At 36.4% G+C, this 17,678-nt stretch overlaps 1 protein-coding gene and 1 pseudogene across 2 annotated transcripts in view; both read right to left on the bottom strand.

Moving 5' to 3' along the window:
- ZSWIM5 (zinc finger SWIM-type containing 5) overlaps positions 1–17,678 on the bottom strand; it is a 339,569-nt gene that overhangs the window by 116,290 nt on the left and 205,601 nt on the right. For both annotated transcript variants that reach the window (XM_077149864.1, XM_077149865.1), the window contains exon 2: positions 9,995–10,351. In XM_077149864.1, the coding sequence (XP_077005979.1) occupies positions 9,995–10,351 (357 nt within the window). The remainder of the gene's footprint in view (positions 1–9,994; positions 10,352–17,678) is intronic.
- LOC143663188 (dnaJ homolog subfamily A member 3, mitochondrial pseudogene) lies at positions 15,517–17,119 on the bottom strand (annotated as a pseudogene).

Here is a 17,678-nt window from a genome sequence, read left to right as displayed (position 1 = left end):
AACAGAACGTCATTCCTTTTTATGGCTGAATAATATTCTTTGTATGGATATACCACATTTTGTTTATCCATTCATCTACTGATGGACTCTTGGAATGTTTCTTCCTTTTGGCTATAGTGAATAATGCTGCTATGAAAATTGGTGTGCAAGTTATCTGTTTGAGTCCCTGTTTTCAATTTTTTGAGATCTATAAGTGCAATTGCTGGGTCATATGGTAATTTTATATTTAACTTTCTGACGATCTACTGAACTGTTTTACACAGTGGCTGAGCCATTTTATATTCATGCCAGCAATATACAAGGGTTTTAATCACTTCACATCTGCATCAACACTTATTTTATGGTTTTCTTTTTAAATTATAGCCATCTTTTCACTTGATACTGTTCCTTAATGCACAAATTTTTAATTCTGAGAAGCCCAACTTATCTATTTTTTCTTTTGTTGTTGGAGCTTTTGTTGTCTTATCTAAAGAATTCATTGCGAAACACAATGTCTGGAAGATATCTGCCTTTTTTTGCTTTTTTAACTTTTTTATTTTATAGTATAACATATATACGAAGCAAAGAAATAAAAAAACAATAGTCCCCTTGAGGGAATGATGAGAAAGGGGGAAAATTCAACTTCCCTATGTGGAGAATTCCTGATATTCTCACAAGCAGTGGGGACAATCAAAGCAACAGGCTGAGCCCCCAATCTTGGGGTTTGTTCATATGAAACTTATCCCTGCAAAGGATGGGCTAAACCTATTTAAAATTAGGCCTAAGAGTAACCCCAGCGAACCTCTTTGGTTGCTCAGGTGTGGCCTCTCTCTCTCAGCCAACATGACAAGCAAACTCACTGACCTCCCCCTCTCTATATGGGACATGACTCCCAGGGGTGTAAACCTTCCTGGCAATGTGGGACAGAAATCCTAGAATGAGCTGGGACTCAGCATCAAGGGATTGAGAAAAACTTCTAGACCAAAAGGGGGTTGGAGTGAAATGAGACAAAATGAAGTGTCAGTGGCTGAGAGATTTCAAACAGAGTCCAGAGGTTATCCTGGAGGGTTTCCTTACACATTATATAGATAGCCCCTTTTTAGTTTAAGGTGTTTCTGAGAGGTTAGAGGGAAGGGCCTGAAACTGTAGAGCTGTGTTCCTATAGCCATGTATGAATGTATAATGATATAGCTTTCACAATGTGACTATGTGATTGTGAAAACCTTGTGTCTGATGTTCCTTTTATCTACGGTATGGACAGATGAATAAAACATATGGATTAAAAATAAATAAATGATGGGGGAACAAATGTTAAAATAAATTTAGTAGATTGAAATGCTAGTGATCAATGAAAGGGAGTGGTAAGGGGTATAGAAAAAAAATAGGGGAAACAAAGGCTAAAATATATTGGGTAGATGGAAATACTAGCAGTTAATGAGAGGGAGGGGTAAGGGGTATGATATCTATGAGGTTTTTTTCTTTTTTTCTTTTTTCTTTTTATTTCTTTTTCTGAATTGATGCAAATATTCTAAGAAACGATCATGGTGATGAATATACAATTATGTGATGATATTGTGAGTTATTGATTATATACCAAGAATTGAATGATCATATGGTAAGAATGTTCGTGTTTGTATGTTGTTATGTTTAAAAAAAAAAGATGAAAAAAAATTAGGCTAGAGTGGAAGCCAGGTGTCTAGCTAGGAGCCTACTGAAGTAGTTCAGTAGGACTACAATGTGGCAAGTAGAAGTGGAGAAAAGGGGATGAATCTCTGATATACTTAGGAGATATAAGGAACAGGACTTGCTGATGAACTGGACATGAGAGGAATCAAGGTTCACTTTTCCGGTTTGCGCCACTGGATAGCTAATAGAACATATCAATTACAGTGATTTGGGCTCAAGTAAAAAAGCTTTGGCTTAAACAAACAAACAAAAGCAATAGTTTTCAAAGCACTCTTCAACAAGTGGTTACAGGACAAATCCCAGAGTTTGTCATGGGCTACTATATGATCCTCTCATATTTTTCCTTCTAGCTGCTCCATAATATAGGAGTGAGAGGGCTTAAATGCTTTTTTATCATCACAAGAAACTTTTTTCCTTCTTTTTTTTGTGAACAATAACATAAATACAAAAAAGCTATAAATTTCAAAGCACAATACCGCAATTAGTTGTAGAACATATTTCAGACTTTGGTTACAATTTTACAATCTCAGGTTTTTACTTCTAGCTTCTTTAAAATACTGGAGACTAAAAGAGATATCAATTTCATGATTCAGCATTCAAATTCATTTGTTAAGTCCTATTTTCTATGTATAACTCCACCATCACCTTTGATGTTTCCATACCTCTCTTTGGGGTTGTTTAGGCTATGGCAATTCTCAATTTTTGATATTGGAAGGGTCTGTCATTAATATGGGGTAGGGGATATTTGCCTTTTTTACTTTTAAGAGTTTTATGGTTTTAGCTCCTTATATACTGATTCATTTTTAGTTCATTTTTGCAAATGGTGTGAGGAAGAGGTCTAACTTCATTATTTTCAAGTAGATATCAGGTTTGCAACACCATTTGTGGAAGAGACTATTATTTTTCCACTGAGTGGACTTGGTACCCTTGTCAAAACTGATTGGCCATAGATATGTCTATCCATATGCCAGTACCACACTGTTTTGATTATTGTAGCTTTGTAGTAAGTTTTGAAATCAGGAATTGACCCTTCCAACTTTGTTCTTCTTTTTCAAGATTGTTTTGGTTAGTCACTATATTCTTACCTGCTGTACATTTAGAGTAAAAAGTGCCAGTTGCACTTAAGAATGTCCTTAATGAAATAAAGTAATTAACTTATATTAAATTTTGACTGTTGAGTTTATATCTTTTTAATATTCTGTGTGACAAAATGAGATATACACATAAAGAAACTTTTCTGTATATATAAAGCACTTCTTTTGTATACATTCCAAAGAATGATGATTGACTCAAGGAAAAGCACCTGTATGATTGTTTGAGGAGAGAGAGAGCTAGCCACTTTTTTCATGAAATATTTTTACCTGAGAGAACAAGTGACAAATTGTCTATTCATTCTTGAGTATATGGCACAAATTTGCTAAAAAATGAACAAAGTAAGCTTGTCACTTCAAGGAAGATAACTGACAGCATTTCTTGTCAAGAAAAAAATCTGAAATTTCAAGCAAAAATTATAATTCTGAAAAACTTGTATCTGTTACTATAAGCACGACTCCCAATTTTTAAAGACTCTTTACGAGATCAGTGGTGATACTTAAAAAAAATGTGGTCTTTTGATACTTTGTAATAAAATGTATCAACATTTGGAAGGTCTGCATTTGTCAGTGAACCCATATTTCCTAATGACCAATGTGTGATGCTATAAAATCATGCATTGGAAAATATTCATTCAAAGTGTAAGATAAATCAATGGATTTTAGTGTGACAGAGTACAAAAAGTTAATTGATATAGTTTCAGATTCCACATTGATTCTATCTAACGCTGTAACAAAATGCCACTTGCCAAGTTTTGGTGTAGGATCAGAGAAAAGTATTCACAATTAACTAAAAAGGCTACTAAAATACTTCTTTTCCAACTACATATCTATCTGAAGTTGGATTTTCTCATACATTTAAACCAGAACAACATAACAGAACAGACTGAATGCAGAAGAAGCAAAGAGAATCTAGTTGTCTTCTATCACACCAGTCAAAGAATTTTACAAAGATTTAATACGATAGATTTTTTTTCGTATTTCTGTTTGTTTTGTAAAATATAGCTATTTTTCATAAACACGTTTTATTAACATGTAATGGGCTTATTTTTAAAATAAATACGCAAAATTCTGCTTTAATTTGTAATACTACTAGTAAATATCAGTAGAGATAACGTATATAAACAGAAGCTCTTATACATGTATATATATATGTTTTTTAACATAGGCAGGCACCGGGAATTGAACTCAGGTCTCTGGCATGGCAGGTGAAAACTCTGCCAGTGAGCCACCATGGCCTGCTGTGCTGGTTTGAAAGGATGTATGTCCCCTAGAAAAGTCATATTTTAATCAAAATCCCATTTTGTAAAGGCAGAATAATCCCTATTCAATACTGTATGTTTGAAACTGTAATCAGATTACCTCCCTGGAGATGTGATTTAATCAAGAGCGGTTGTTAAACTGGATTAGTTGATGACCTGTCTCCACCCATTTGGGTAGGTCTTAATAAGTTTCTGGAGTCCTATAAAAGAGGACACATTTTGGAGAATGAAAGATTTGGAAAGAGCAGAGAATGCTACCACACCATGAAGCAGAGAGTCCATGACCCAGCGACCTTTAGAGATGAAGAAGGAAAATGCCTCCCAGGGAGTTTTGTGAAACTGGAAGCCAGGAGAGAAAGCTAGCAGATGATGCCATATTCACCACGTGCCCTTCCAGCTGAGAGAGAAGCTCTGACTGTGTTCGTCATATGCCTTCTCACTTGAGAGAGAGACCCTGAAATTCATCGGCCTTCTTGAACCAAGGTATCTTTCCCTGGATGGATGCCTTTGATTGGACATTTCTATAGACTTGTTTTAATTGGGACATTTTCTCAGCCTTAGAATTGTAAACTAGCAACTTATTAAATTCCCCCTTTTAAAAGCCATTCTGTTTCTGGTACTTTGCATTCCAGCAGCTAGCAAAATAGAACACCTGCCCTCTCATTAACTTTTAAGAGTTTAATGGGATCCTGAGATCAAATACTTACAGAAACCACTGTGTTAAGAGAACTTTCTTCTAGTTCTAGTGCATAAAAATTCTTTAAAAAAATTTAGCTAATGTATGGTCTGTATTTTATTAAACACTTTTCTGAATTTACTGCCATGTTCATATGTCTTTTCTATTTCAACCTTTGAATTATGCTGATCAGCATTTATAAATTTTCTAATACTTCTATATCCTTACATCCCTGGGATAAACACTAATTGGTCTTGGTGCGTTTTTTAAAACTATGCTTGGATTTGGTTTGCTTTTATTTTGTTATGACTTTTACATCTATATTCAGGAGTCAAATAAGCCTAATTTTCCTCTCTCATACTGTCTTTATCTGAATTTGGTATTAGAGGTTTTTTTCTTTTTCTTTTTTCTATTCATTCATTTATTCATTCATTCACTCATTTATTTATTTATGTTGGTATTAGTGTTTATATTAGCCTTGTAATTAGTCCAAGAATAGCCTCTATTTTTTATTCTCTGAAAAAATTTGTATAAGACTGGAATGATGTGCTTCTTAGAAATTTGATAGAAATTTTGTAAAAAATTGTCAGAAACTGGTGTTTTCATTGTGAAAAGGTTTTTAACTTCTGCTACAATTATACAAATATTCAGACTTTCTATTTACACTCTAAGTTTTAAGTGTTATTTTTTCTAGAAATTTGTTCATTTTGTTGCTTTCAAATTTATTTGGAACAAAGTTGACTATATTCTCATTTTTATTTTTTGGATACAACAGTTTTTTTAACAAAACTTTAAAAAATTGAAATGTAAACTCTGAAAGTGACATATAACTGTATAGCCTGATGAATTATTACAAAGTGATTATCACTTTTTTGCTATCATTGAGGTCAAGAAATAGAATACTACCAAATTCTGGAAGCCTCTTTCTTTCCGTCCTCCAAACACTATCTCCTACCTGCTTCCTCAAAGGTAATAACTACCTGAGTTCTCTCTCCCCTACTGCATTAGTCTGAATAAAATCAGCCTTACCTGCCTGGTACAATGTTTCTTTGATAGTAACCACCATGCTTACTTCCAAGACCAGGGATTAGTTTCTGAATATAAATTGAATCATATAATATTTATTATTTTGTATCTGGTTTCATTCATTCAACATTATATTTCTAAGATTTACTCATGTTATTGTGTTTAGCAATACTTAATTTATATTCATTTGTGTGTATCATGTGTCACAATTTATTTAGCTATTCTATTGCTGTTAGACATTTAGATTGCTTCCATTTTTGGCTAATACATATTATACTGCTCATTTCCATTGGTTGGATATTTAGAAGAAGAATTTCTGGGTCATAGGGTATGCATAAGTTCAACTTTAGTTAAATAATGCCAAACGGTTTTCCAAAGTGATTGTAATAGTTTACACTCCCCATCAGAAATATGAGTTCCAGTTGCTCAATATCTTTACCAATACTTGACACTGATGGTTTAAATTTTTTAGTCATTCTAGTGGATGTATAGTGGTATCTCATTGTGGTTCTAATTTGCATTTCTCTGATTACCAATGAGTTAAAGCATCTTTTAATATGCTTATTAGTCATTTGAATACCTTTTTTGTCAAGTTTCTCTGAATCATCCATTTTACTGTCTGTAGCCCTCTGACAGTTCTATGTGTTATAAATATCTTCTCCCACCCCTTAATGATGGCTTTTGATAAAAAGAAGATTTTAATCTTTAATGTGGTCCAATTTATCAGTTTTTTCCTACTTAAGAAATCTTTCCCTAAATCAAGGGCATGAAAATATTCTCTCATGTTATCTCCTATAAGCTTTATTGTTTTACTTTTCACATTTATATCTGGAATCCATCTGATAATTGATTTTTTTTTGGGGGGGGGGGGAGCATGGCCCAGGATTCAAACCCAGGTCTCCTGCATGGAAGGTGAGCATTCTACCATTGAGCCACCCAAGCACCCAAGAATTGATTTTTTTTAATAGTTTGAGATAGGAATTGGAAGAATTCAAGTTCTTCCCCACATGATCCAGTACCATTTACTGAAAAGATTATTCTTTTCTCATTGCTGGGTACTTAGTGAAATCTCACTTTGTGTATGCATATGTTGTGTTCTAGAAAATTTTCTTCAGTTATTTCAGTTGATGAATTCCTTACCTCCATTTTCTCTGGTCTCTATTTCTAGGATCACTTTTATTCAAAAATTGGACTTTCAGGACTGTTCTTAAGTTTATCTTTTTTCCCTTATTTTTCATCTCTTTGCCTTTGCATTTTACTCTATTAGAAGGAAACTTTAAGTTTTTTTTTCTTCATTTTTGCCATGATCATATTTATAATATCCATGAGCTTTCTCTGTTCTCTGAATTTGTTTGTATAATATCCAGTTGTTTCATGGCACTGATTTATTTTTTATTTCCATGACGATAATAATTTTAAAAAGTTTTTCTCTTTGCATAGCTTCTATTTCCCCCAAATTGCCCTTTCATGCTTTTTCTTTTTAAATTCTGGTCTATATCTTGTACAATATTCAATACCACTGAGACCACTTACTTCTTGAAACTATTCTACACTGAATTTGATAACTTGCTAGTTTTTTTCATTCTAGTTTGCTAATTCCTTTATTGACCTCCTCTTTCATTATCTGTATATGCATGGATATATTCATTCAACAAACATTCCAGGTACCATGTTAGGTATTGGGACCCAGAAATTAGTAAGATATGGTTCCTGACCGGCTCCTCAGTTATCTTACTTTTCTCTACTATCCAGTCTCTCTTTATGGATGAGCAAGAACTGGAGCCCTGGCCACAATACTGTATCCCAGAGAACTTCGGGGTGTGGAGTTACCAAAACAATTTATCAACAGGGCATGGAGCAGTGTTAGAGGCAGAATTGAAACAGAGTCCAAATTGAATCACCAATCCAAAGAGGATCAAGCAAAGTCTAGTATTAAAGGCATTCAGGGACTACAATGAGAAAAGATTTCAGGGAAATCTGGGCAAGGCCTGGCTCTGTTCCTGAGATGAAAAGCAGGCAGCCAGCAGTCTTAGAAATCTCATTCTTGTTGTCTAAGTCTGTTTTGATGAAGAGTGAAGTTAGGGAGAAAGGGGAAGGAAGATTTTCTAAGTGTTTAAAGATTCATCAGGGAATGGAAAGATGACTTTGAATATCATCTCTTCATGTCACTGACTCCAAAATTCTGATTTCTTCCTCAGTTCCAGATCTATATATCCGCTATGAATCATAAATCTTTTCCTAAATGTCCAGCAAACATCTCATATTTAAATTAAATTTATGTTCCTAAATCCATTCTCCTCTGTGTTCCGTAAATGAATGGTAACATAATGAAATCCATCAATGTCATCTTAGCTAGACATTTTGGAATTCAGTTTTCTCACATCTTCCTATTCTTCACTCCTCACTCAACCAACACACATCTGAATGTTGAGCCAAATCCATTTTACCTCTACAGTTTCTCAATTTTCCCCCATTTTCATTACCATTGCCTGTTATAAGTATCATTTATTAGAAACAGATTAAGAAAGGCCTATGTAATGCTAAGAAATCTGGGGGTAGAAAGCAAACATAAAAATGAGTTAAACAAAGGTATAGAAGTAGTAATTCCTGGAGAAGGTTGAGAATCACATCTCAAGTTCAATGTGACAATTTCAGAGAAATAATAAGATATTTGGTTGGGAGGTATAACAAGGGATATAGTTTACTTCAGCTAAGTGGTCACATAATGAGGGAACAGGGTTATTTTGTTGACAGTGGTGAAAAAGGTAAATGTAGGTCCTGAAAAGAAGTAGTCAGTTTAAGAAAAGACAAGAGAACTTGGAAGTAGGCAACAACTCTGGGAAAGGGCTAGGGAATGAAAGTAGGATAGCAAGTCATGGCCCAGTTGTTGGGTTAGAAAGCTATACTTCTCTCTGGTAGTATAGACTTGGGGATAGGTGGGACAAAACTCAGATCCCCAATAGGTCTAAACTTAAGGAGGCTAGAGAAATAGAACAGCTTCTTCATGTGGGATAAGAAGAGATAAGAGAAGCTATTCTTTGTTAGCATCACTCAAATACAGAAATCTCAATTACCATGTAAACACTAGAACTTTGGGCATACAGCAATAGTAGATAATTTCTGCTAGTAAGCAAGAGCTCCAGGAAGCCTGTCTGTCCAATTATCCTCGTTTCTGAGGAGTGTTGAGGTTGGTTATAGGACCTGATTGGCTCTGTTGGACAATTGGAAAGGGCAGATCCTATAGCCCATGAATTGTGGTATTATACAGGGCATACAACTGTTTTCATTACCTCCTTCACACCTAGTTATCTTCCTCAATTAGAGGGGTAGTAAAAGTTATCCTTCTAAAATAAAAGTTACCTTCCAAAAATAGAAAGGTAGTACAGAGAAGCATAAAAAGCATGAGTTCTGAAGTGAGATGAATCTGGGTTATAAATAATTTCATTATATGTAAAATGGAAATAATTATAACACCTACTTCACAGGGTAGTTTTGAAGACTAAGTGAATTAGCATATATAAAGTCCTTTGCAAGATGCCTGGCACATAACAGACCCTAACAAACAAAACAAAAAAAAATGGCTCGTTTAACGACTCTTCTCCAAAACCTTTAATGATTCTCTATGATTAAATCTTTACAACCTGGCTTCATTATAAAAGCAAGCTTTTATCTCAGACTTGTTTGTCTTTTCTACTAGATTATAAAATTCTTGAAGGCAGGAACCATGTCTGTTTTATTCTCTCAACAACCAGCACAGTTCCTTGCACGGAGTAGGCAAAGTTCTTTACATATAATAGATACTCAATAAATACTTGTTGAATGAATGAACGTAATCTATTTCTCCATTCATGTACCCCATTATACAGCTCATAAGTACAATGCTAAGAGACAATTCTGAGGACAACTCAGAAGCCATGTAGGATCCTGAAATCTAAATGGAATTCTCATATCCATTTCATTTCACTGAATGACATAAGCTATTTTGTGCTTTCTCTCACTCTTGAGTATTTCAGGCTCTTGGGAGCAGTGACTATATGGATAAATAAAACCCATAAACTATATCAATATATAACTAACATTCTCTGTCCTTTTCACCCACACCTTTATAAGGTAGACAACGCTTTAGCTTTAAGAAACCAAAAGTTAATACATAATTGTTTGGAAAGAATGAATGATTAGGGTTAAGTGATTACAACTGCAAACATGTCCCAGCTTCTGAACATGTGATAAACCAACAAAGTAGATTTTTAGTAACAAAAATGTTGAACAATTACCGTGCACTTGGTTGATTTCTGAGTTGGAGGACAGAATCTCATCTGCCAGTTTCTGTGCTGTAGGAAGAACTTCAGTGTGGTGTGCTGTGATTAAATATTGAATAAACTTTTGTAGCTGGTCCCTATTCATCTGGAAAAGGGTTTCTGAGATAGGAAGACGCAGTTTGACCTGGTCTGGTTTACGGATCCGGTAGAGTGAGAGTGCCACCACATGAGCACAGTAGAATATGTCCTTGTTACCACAGCCACAGGTCACGGAAGTGATTTTGCATCGATCAAAACTGATTGCAACTTTGTAAGTCATTGCTGGTTCAGAAGCAGTAGCCAACTCGGTTACTGTGCCACTCAGATGGAAGCCTAAGGAAACAAGGAAGAAAGTGTTTAGAGACTCAATAGTAAGATTTAAAGTACTTACTGGAGTCCATGGTGTCCTGAATTTATATACAAAATTTTCTTTGTTTGTACATACGCGCATTTTCGGGGGGTGGGGGTGGTTCATAGCTTTTACCATAGTCTCAAAAATGTTTATAGCTCCAAATAAGTTAAGAGCCTCTGTAATAGATTTTGAGCTCTAGGAAGTATCTTAAGATCAAATCACAAATAACATCAGTACAATCTAATTGTGTACAATCTAGGTGAGTGCTATAAGTGGAAGAGAAACCTAAAGAATGTCATGAGGAAGGGCAAGAAGATGAACAAGGAAGATCAAGAACAATATTTCTTCCACAAATCACATCCATATGGACTACTCAAAAGGCAAGAAACTTCATACGATAGGACAGAGGTTGGTTCAGAGAGACTATGTAGTGTTTTACCTGTACTCACTAGGCACATGGCACCAATAATTTTGAAATGTAGAGAGAATACAGTTTTAAGTTACAACTAAATTGAAAAAAAAGTCAAATGGATGGTAATTTCATTCTACAATCTTGTTTATCTTTAATTTAAATATGATTTTTCTCTTTTGACAAGAATATGCATTCATCTAATTATTCAACAAAAGTTAAAGAAGACTGTGCTGGTTGAAAGGATACATGTACCCTAGAAAAGCCATGTTTTAATCCTAATCCCATGTTGTAAAGGCAGCCATTTCTTAAAATCCCTATTCAGTACTGTATGTTTGAATCTGTAATTAGACCATCTCCCTGGAGATGTGACTCAATCAAGAGTGGTTGTTAAACTGGATTAGGTGGAGACATGTCTCCTCCCATTTGGGTGGGTCTTGATTAGTTTACTGGAACCCTATAAAAGAGAACAACAAGAGAGAAAGCCAGGAGATTCAGAGAGATCAGAGAATGCTGCAGTACCACAAAGCAGAGTCCACCAGCCAGCACTTTGGAGATGAAGAAGGAAAACGCCTCCCGGGGAGCTTCATGAAACAGGAAACTAGGAGAGAAAGCTAACAGATGATGCTATGTTTGCCATGTGCCCTTTGATCCAGGGGAGAAACCCTGACTGTGTTCACCAGGTGCCTTCTCACTTGAGAGGGAAAGCCTGAATTTCACTGGCCTTTGATTAGACATTTCTATAGACTTGTCTTAATTGAGACATTTTCTAGGCCTTAGAACTGTAAACTAGCAACTTATTAAATTCTCCTTTTTTAAAAGCCATTCCATTTCAGGTATATTGCATTCTGGCAGGCAACAAACTAGAACAAAGACCTTAAGTATCAGACACCGCTAAGCCTACAGATGCTCACTGTTCTAGTTTGCTAGCTTCCGGAATGCAACACACCAGAGACAGATTGACTTTTAATAAAAGGAGATTTATTTCATTAGTTCTTCAGAGGAAAGGCAGCTAACTTTCAACTGAGGTTCTTTCTTACATGGGAAGGCACAAGGTGATCTCTGCTGGCCTTCTCTCCAGGCCCCTGGGTTCCAACAACTTTTCCCGGGGTGATTTCTTTCTGCATCTCCAAAGGCCTGGGCTGGGCCGAGAGTGCTGAGATAAGGTATGCTGAACAGCTTGAGCTGTGCTATATTGTGCTCTCTCATTTAAGCACCAGCCAATTAAGTCAAACATCATTCATTGCAGCAGGCACACCTCCTAGCCGACTGCAGATGTAATCAGCAACAGATGAGGTTCACGTAACCATGGCTCATGTCCACAGTAACAGAACTAGGTGCCTTCACCTGGCCAAGTTGACAACTGAATCTAACTACCACACTAACAAAACAAAGTGGTGCTTAACAAATATTAAATGTCCCCCTCCTTGTTTTGTTTGCACCTAACAAAATGTTTAGAGCAAAAGTCAAAAAGTTATATTCAAATATGATTAAATTGAATAAAAACTTGAGAAGCAAGGAAGAAAACTGCAGGGTTGAGAAGCAGCTCCTTTCTAGATCTATACTCACCAAATACGACATAGCAGAGAAAATATTGCACTAGGAATTAGGAAGCCAGGATCTGCTATTTACTATGTAGTCTTGGGCCACTTATTTTCAACTCTGAGCCTCAGCTTCCTCCTCAGTAAAATGGGAGTAATAATAGTTCTCTGTCTATCTCACAAAAGTGTTGTGTAAAACTGTAAAATGTCCTTCAGATTTATTATTAATTTAGTTTTTGTTAATTGGCTTCCATGTCAAGTGAATGAGAACTTTCCTAAAGGCCAAGTTTTACCGTAATTGAAAACCAGATGCTAAGGAAGTACATCCTTAATTGCCCTCAGGCCATTCAAGAGTATTTAGTATATTCTTGAGAAATGACTTAAGCCCTGGTGAAAAGAGACCTTACAGAAAGGCTACTTTAAAATTTGAAGTAAGTGTGATTCCAATACAGAAAAGCTTGGGTCCCAGGCTCCTTAGCCAAAAAGGTGGGTAGAAACATTTCTACTTTTTCAGTTCAATACTCTGGGACACTTGGCCTGCTGCACCGCCTCAGCCTAATTCTCTCATTCCCTTTCTGTATGAAAATGAACACAAATATTGGTTAGATTTGAGAGAGAAACACTCATCAATGGGCATCTTATTAGGAATATAAGTCCCATGAGGAAAGGGCTTTCTCTATCTATTGTTCATTACTATAAAAAAACAAAATCACTGTGGCTACAGAATGAAAGATTGAACTTCAGTTTATACACTTTAAAGATGAGGAGTTGGCAAAAATGACCTTAAGATTCATTCTAGTGCAGATATATAATGATTCTATATTGACTATTGCTGTATCGCTCCCAAGATTGGACACAGAACTTTGAATATTGTAGGTATTTAATAAATGTTGGCTGATGTTAAACAACAAAGCTCTTTTACTTAACCCATTACTCTTAGCTTGGGAATGCTTTCATTTAATGTCCAGTTCATCAGAATGATATCTTTTGCCCAATATCACCCTTCCTAAATTCTTTAGTGTGGCTGAAAGTTGGGTTTGTTCTAGTTAATCATATATATATATATGTGATTATATATATATATATGTGGCCTGCCGCCAATATATTATTATTTTTATCTTCCCTAGGACCACAGTACTTTTGGGATTTAAAAGTGTATAATAGGGCAGACCACGGTGGCTCAGCAGGCAGAGTTCTCACTTGCCATGCCAGAGACCCAGGTTCAGTTCCCAGTGCCTGCCCATGCAAAAGAAAAAAAAAAAGTGTTATAATGATAGCTAAACTTTATGAGTGTCTCCTACGTGTTAGGTGCTGTTCTAAGTGCTTTACATGCATTAACTTACTGTTCACAACAGTCCCATGAATTTGATAATAGGTGTGATGATGAGTTTTATGTGTCAATAAAGCTAAACTATAGTAATCAGTTATTCAAGTAAACAGTAATCTAGGTGATACTCTGGAGGTATTTTATAGACGCGGTTAATATTTACAATCAGTTGACTTTAAGGAGATCATCCTTGATAATGTGGGTGGGCCTCATCCAATCAGTTGAAATTACCTAATTGAAAAACAGGTTTCCCAGTTTTTTGCAAGAAACTCTGCCTCAGGACTGCAACATCAGCTCTTGCCTGAGAGTTTCCAGCCTGCCAGCCTGCCCTACAGATTTCAGATTTGCCAATCCCCACAATTGCATAATTCTTTGAAATAAAGTTTTTATTTATAAGTACTGGTAAGTATTTACAACAGTATATACACCAGCATATTGACTTATGTGATTGTGGAGGAATCAAAAGCACAGAGAGGTTTAAGTAACTTGCTCAGGATCACTCTGCTAATAAGTGGAAAAGCCAGGATTCAAATTCAGGAAATCTGGCTCTAAACTCTTAATTGCTACATTATACTGCATCTGTATAATATTATATTGAATGGCAATCGATACTACATTTAACTAATCAAATTATAAACTATTAACTCAATACAAAGAGGAACATTATTAGAAAATGACCTTCAGGTTTACTTAAATTCCAAAATTTCAGTTTTTATGGCACTGGTAACAGTTTGAACCCTCTAGGTTAATCTGGAATTAGAGCCAAAGTATCAAGTAGTAATTCTGATTCCATCTATCTCCATAGCAGGTCAATTTTGTAAAAACTGAGAAACTTTGTGCAAAATATTTTTCAAAAGCTAGTTAAACAGGGCTTTGGCTAAGGCCCATGATGCTCTTGGAAACATATTCATTAGAGCTGGGTAAATGTTTGGGCTTCCTCAGCTGTATTAACACTGGTACATCTGATGCTCTAAGCCTAGGTGCATCTCAAAGGTGAAGCCCCTGAGTAGTATGGTAGAAGTCTTCTTGCTAGGAATTCCTTTTTCCCATTATACCTCTTAGAATGTAAACTCAAAGTCAGTTACAAATATTTGTACTCTTTGCTTTACTGTAACCTAGCAACATTTTAAAAAAGTGTAATTACTCCTGAGTATAAAAGCTATATAGAATAGTTTCAATGCAGTGTTTCTTTCTCATTGCAAATATAACTGCCATAAACATGTCCATCAATAATCTGCGGATTTAAGCAAACATGAAATGTAGAAGCCTGATTTTTAAAAATCCTTATTGAATCCAGCATATATCTCTTGAGTACCCATGGCAAACTCTGAGTTTTCACTTTTTAACTCTTTTATTTGGAAATTTTCAAGCATAAAAAAGAAAACAATATAATGAATCCCCAGATATCTATTTCTCAGTTTCAACAATTATCAACACAAGGATAAGCTTGTTTAATCTTCACTCCTTCCAAATTCCTTCCTTACAGGATCCCGCCCCTCAAAGGATTATATTGAAACAAATCCCAGACATATCATTTCATTGGCATCTTGTCTAGTATCTCTAAAAGATAAGAACTTAAAATTAGTAATTCCTTAATATAAAATGTCCAGTATTTAGATTTCCACGATTGACTTTTTATTTTGTTCAAACAGGTTTGATCAGATCAGTATGCAAACAAAGTCCACACATTGTATTTAGTTGACATGTCTCTCAGGTCTCTTTTTTTTAGGTTTTAAGTATCTCTTTGCAAAGATAATCTTATTTACATGATACAGAATCATTTTACATTCTTAAATCTGACACTAACAGATGCTTTATTTTAGTAAATCATAAAAGAAAAAAAGGAAACTATTCAAAAATGTTCTTCATTAACCTGTCTTACTATAGCTGACTACCCCAAGGCAGAAGAGGCTGAGTGACTGAACCTCAGACAGGAAACATGTATCAACCCCTGAGACACTGACAGCTTTATACCCTGGGGTTGCCCAGTAACCCCTTTTCAGGGAGATGTCTTGTAATGTGATTTTGCTGTTGCCAAGGCAGTACAGAGGGTTGCTATAGGTATGGTCCTGCACTGCTATTCTGGAATCCTCCTGGCTTTGAGGAGTCCTGGCCTAGTTTCCACAGGGCTATTTTCCAGTGCTAGTGCTGGTGACACCATTCATTGCCCCTCCATGTCAATCTTATTCTTGGCAAAGCTTAGGAACAGGCTCTGTTGCCATCTCTTGAGTGTGTTTGGAACCTTGATGTGAATGTAGTTATCTCTGTAGCTATGGCTGTTAATCCTACTCACCTGAATCCTCTGGTCTGTCTGAATCCTGGGGGGTGGGGGATCATCACATTGATTGTCTCATACAGGCTTTGGGTTCTGGCCATCCCATTGAGAATAGCTTGGGCAATAGAAGAAAGAGGTCTGAGTGGATGTCTGTGTGTCTCTCCTGAACTTGGGGCTCTTCTACACACTGAATGTGATGAAAATATTTCTCTTTCCAACTGGCATTGTGACAGTCTGGCCATTCTCCACTCTGCCAGGGAAAGGGATCACCACTCTCTTCTTTTGCTTGTCTGTCCTGTCCCCTATGCATATCACTCAGGGAGATGTGATGATGGAGTCTTGGCCACCACATCTCTGAGAGGCAGAATATATCACAAAAGGGCCTGTATTTATGGTTTCCATCCAGGAAATGCCACAGTAGTGGCAGTGCTGCACCTTTCTGTGCCAGGTTTGTCCCCTCAGCCATCGCACTGTTCTCAGGTATCAGTGATGTTCACCGTGAACCCTTTGTTGACTTCCTTGGCAGACTGAATGAATGAATGTTAATGCTATGATGAACTCCCGAGGCTAAATCAAATATACTCTGGAAATCTCCAAAAGATGATGATGATGATGATAACTTCCCAAAGATCTTCCTGAAGACTCCTCAAGGTTAACAATGGGCCTTCCCTGACTCTAGTAGCTGTGCCAAGAGCTGCCAACCCCAGAGTCAAAGCCAGAATAGTTATAAGCATCACACTGCTTTCTCTTCACTTCATCACTCAGCACCTCATAGGCTTCTGCAGCTGAGATAATTTCTCCTTGGCTTTGGGGTCATCCTTATTTGTGTCTAGATGACATTTATTGGCAAGCTGGTAACAAGTAGGCTTTTTTGATCTCTTTCTGGCTGGTGTACGGGACACTCCTAATATTTTGTAATAATCCTCATTAGCCAAAAGTGGCACTTATGTGAAAGGCAGCAGTACAAGCAAAAGGGTAACTTTTCACTCCCATGAGGCTGATACTAGGTCTCAAGGTCGGCAGCATCCCTGGGTCTCAAGCTCCCAGGGGAGGTGCATAGGTGGTAACCGTGAGCTTGTAGCCAAGTGACACCCGTCATGCCCTTCCTGGGCAACTGGACCCTGCTCCCTGCTGTAGTTGGCAGCCAGGGCATCCCCACAGCCAACAAAACCAGCATTAGGAGCACTGTGCCACCATCTTGACCCAGGGACATCTAAGGTCTCTTAATCTCTAAGTTCCCTCTCTTGCCCCCATCTTCCAATTATTTACTGAAGTATAATAGTTGGATCTTAAGAGATTTGATTAGATCAGATTTTTTTGTAAAATTACTTCACATTTACTTTCTATATATCTTCTACTGCATACGATTAGCAAAAACAACACCTGACTCTCTCTCTTTTGGTGCTTTTAAGATGGATCAGTAGGTTCAAGTGTTGTTGGCCAGATCCATCCATTATAAAGCTCCTTGTCAGTTTTTCACTTAATTGTTAGCTGTCACTGATAATCATTGCCTAGATCTATTCAGAAAGGGTGGCCTTATTTTCCACTTATAATTCTGACTCTCTCATATTCTCTAATTCTTAATACCCTCATCTGTGAAAAAGGGAAAAGAAACATGTAAAGCAGCTAGTTCAGGGCCTGGCACATGGTGGGCTCTTAATTTAACGAGTGAAAGAAACAATGGTAAAAACTGCTTAGAACTCATGGAAAAACAACTTCACGCACAAAGTTTTCCTGAATAGCATCTTTGTGATGA

The sequence above is a fragment of the Tamandua tetradactyla genome, chromosome 2, assembly GCF_023851605.1.
Source record: "Tamandua tetradactyla isolate mTamTet1 chromosome 2, mTamTet1.pri, whole genome shotgun sequence".
NCBI lineage: Eukaryota > Metazoa > Chordata > Mammalia > Pilosa > Myrmecophagidae > Tamandua > Tamandua tetradactyla.
The sequence above is the reverse complement of the archived record's forward strand: the minus strand, read 5'-3'. Positions and strand labels throughout refer to the sequence as shown.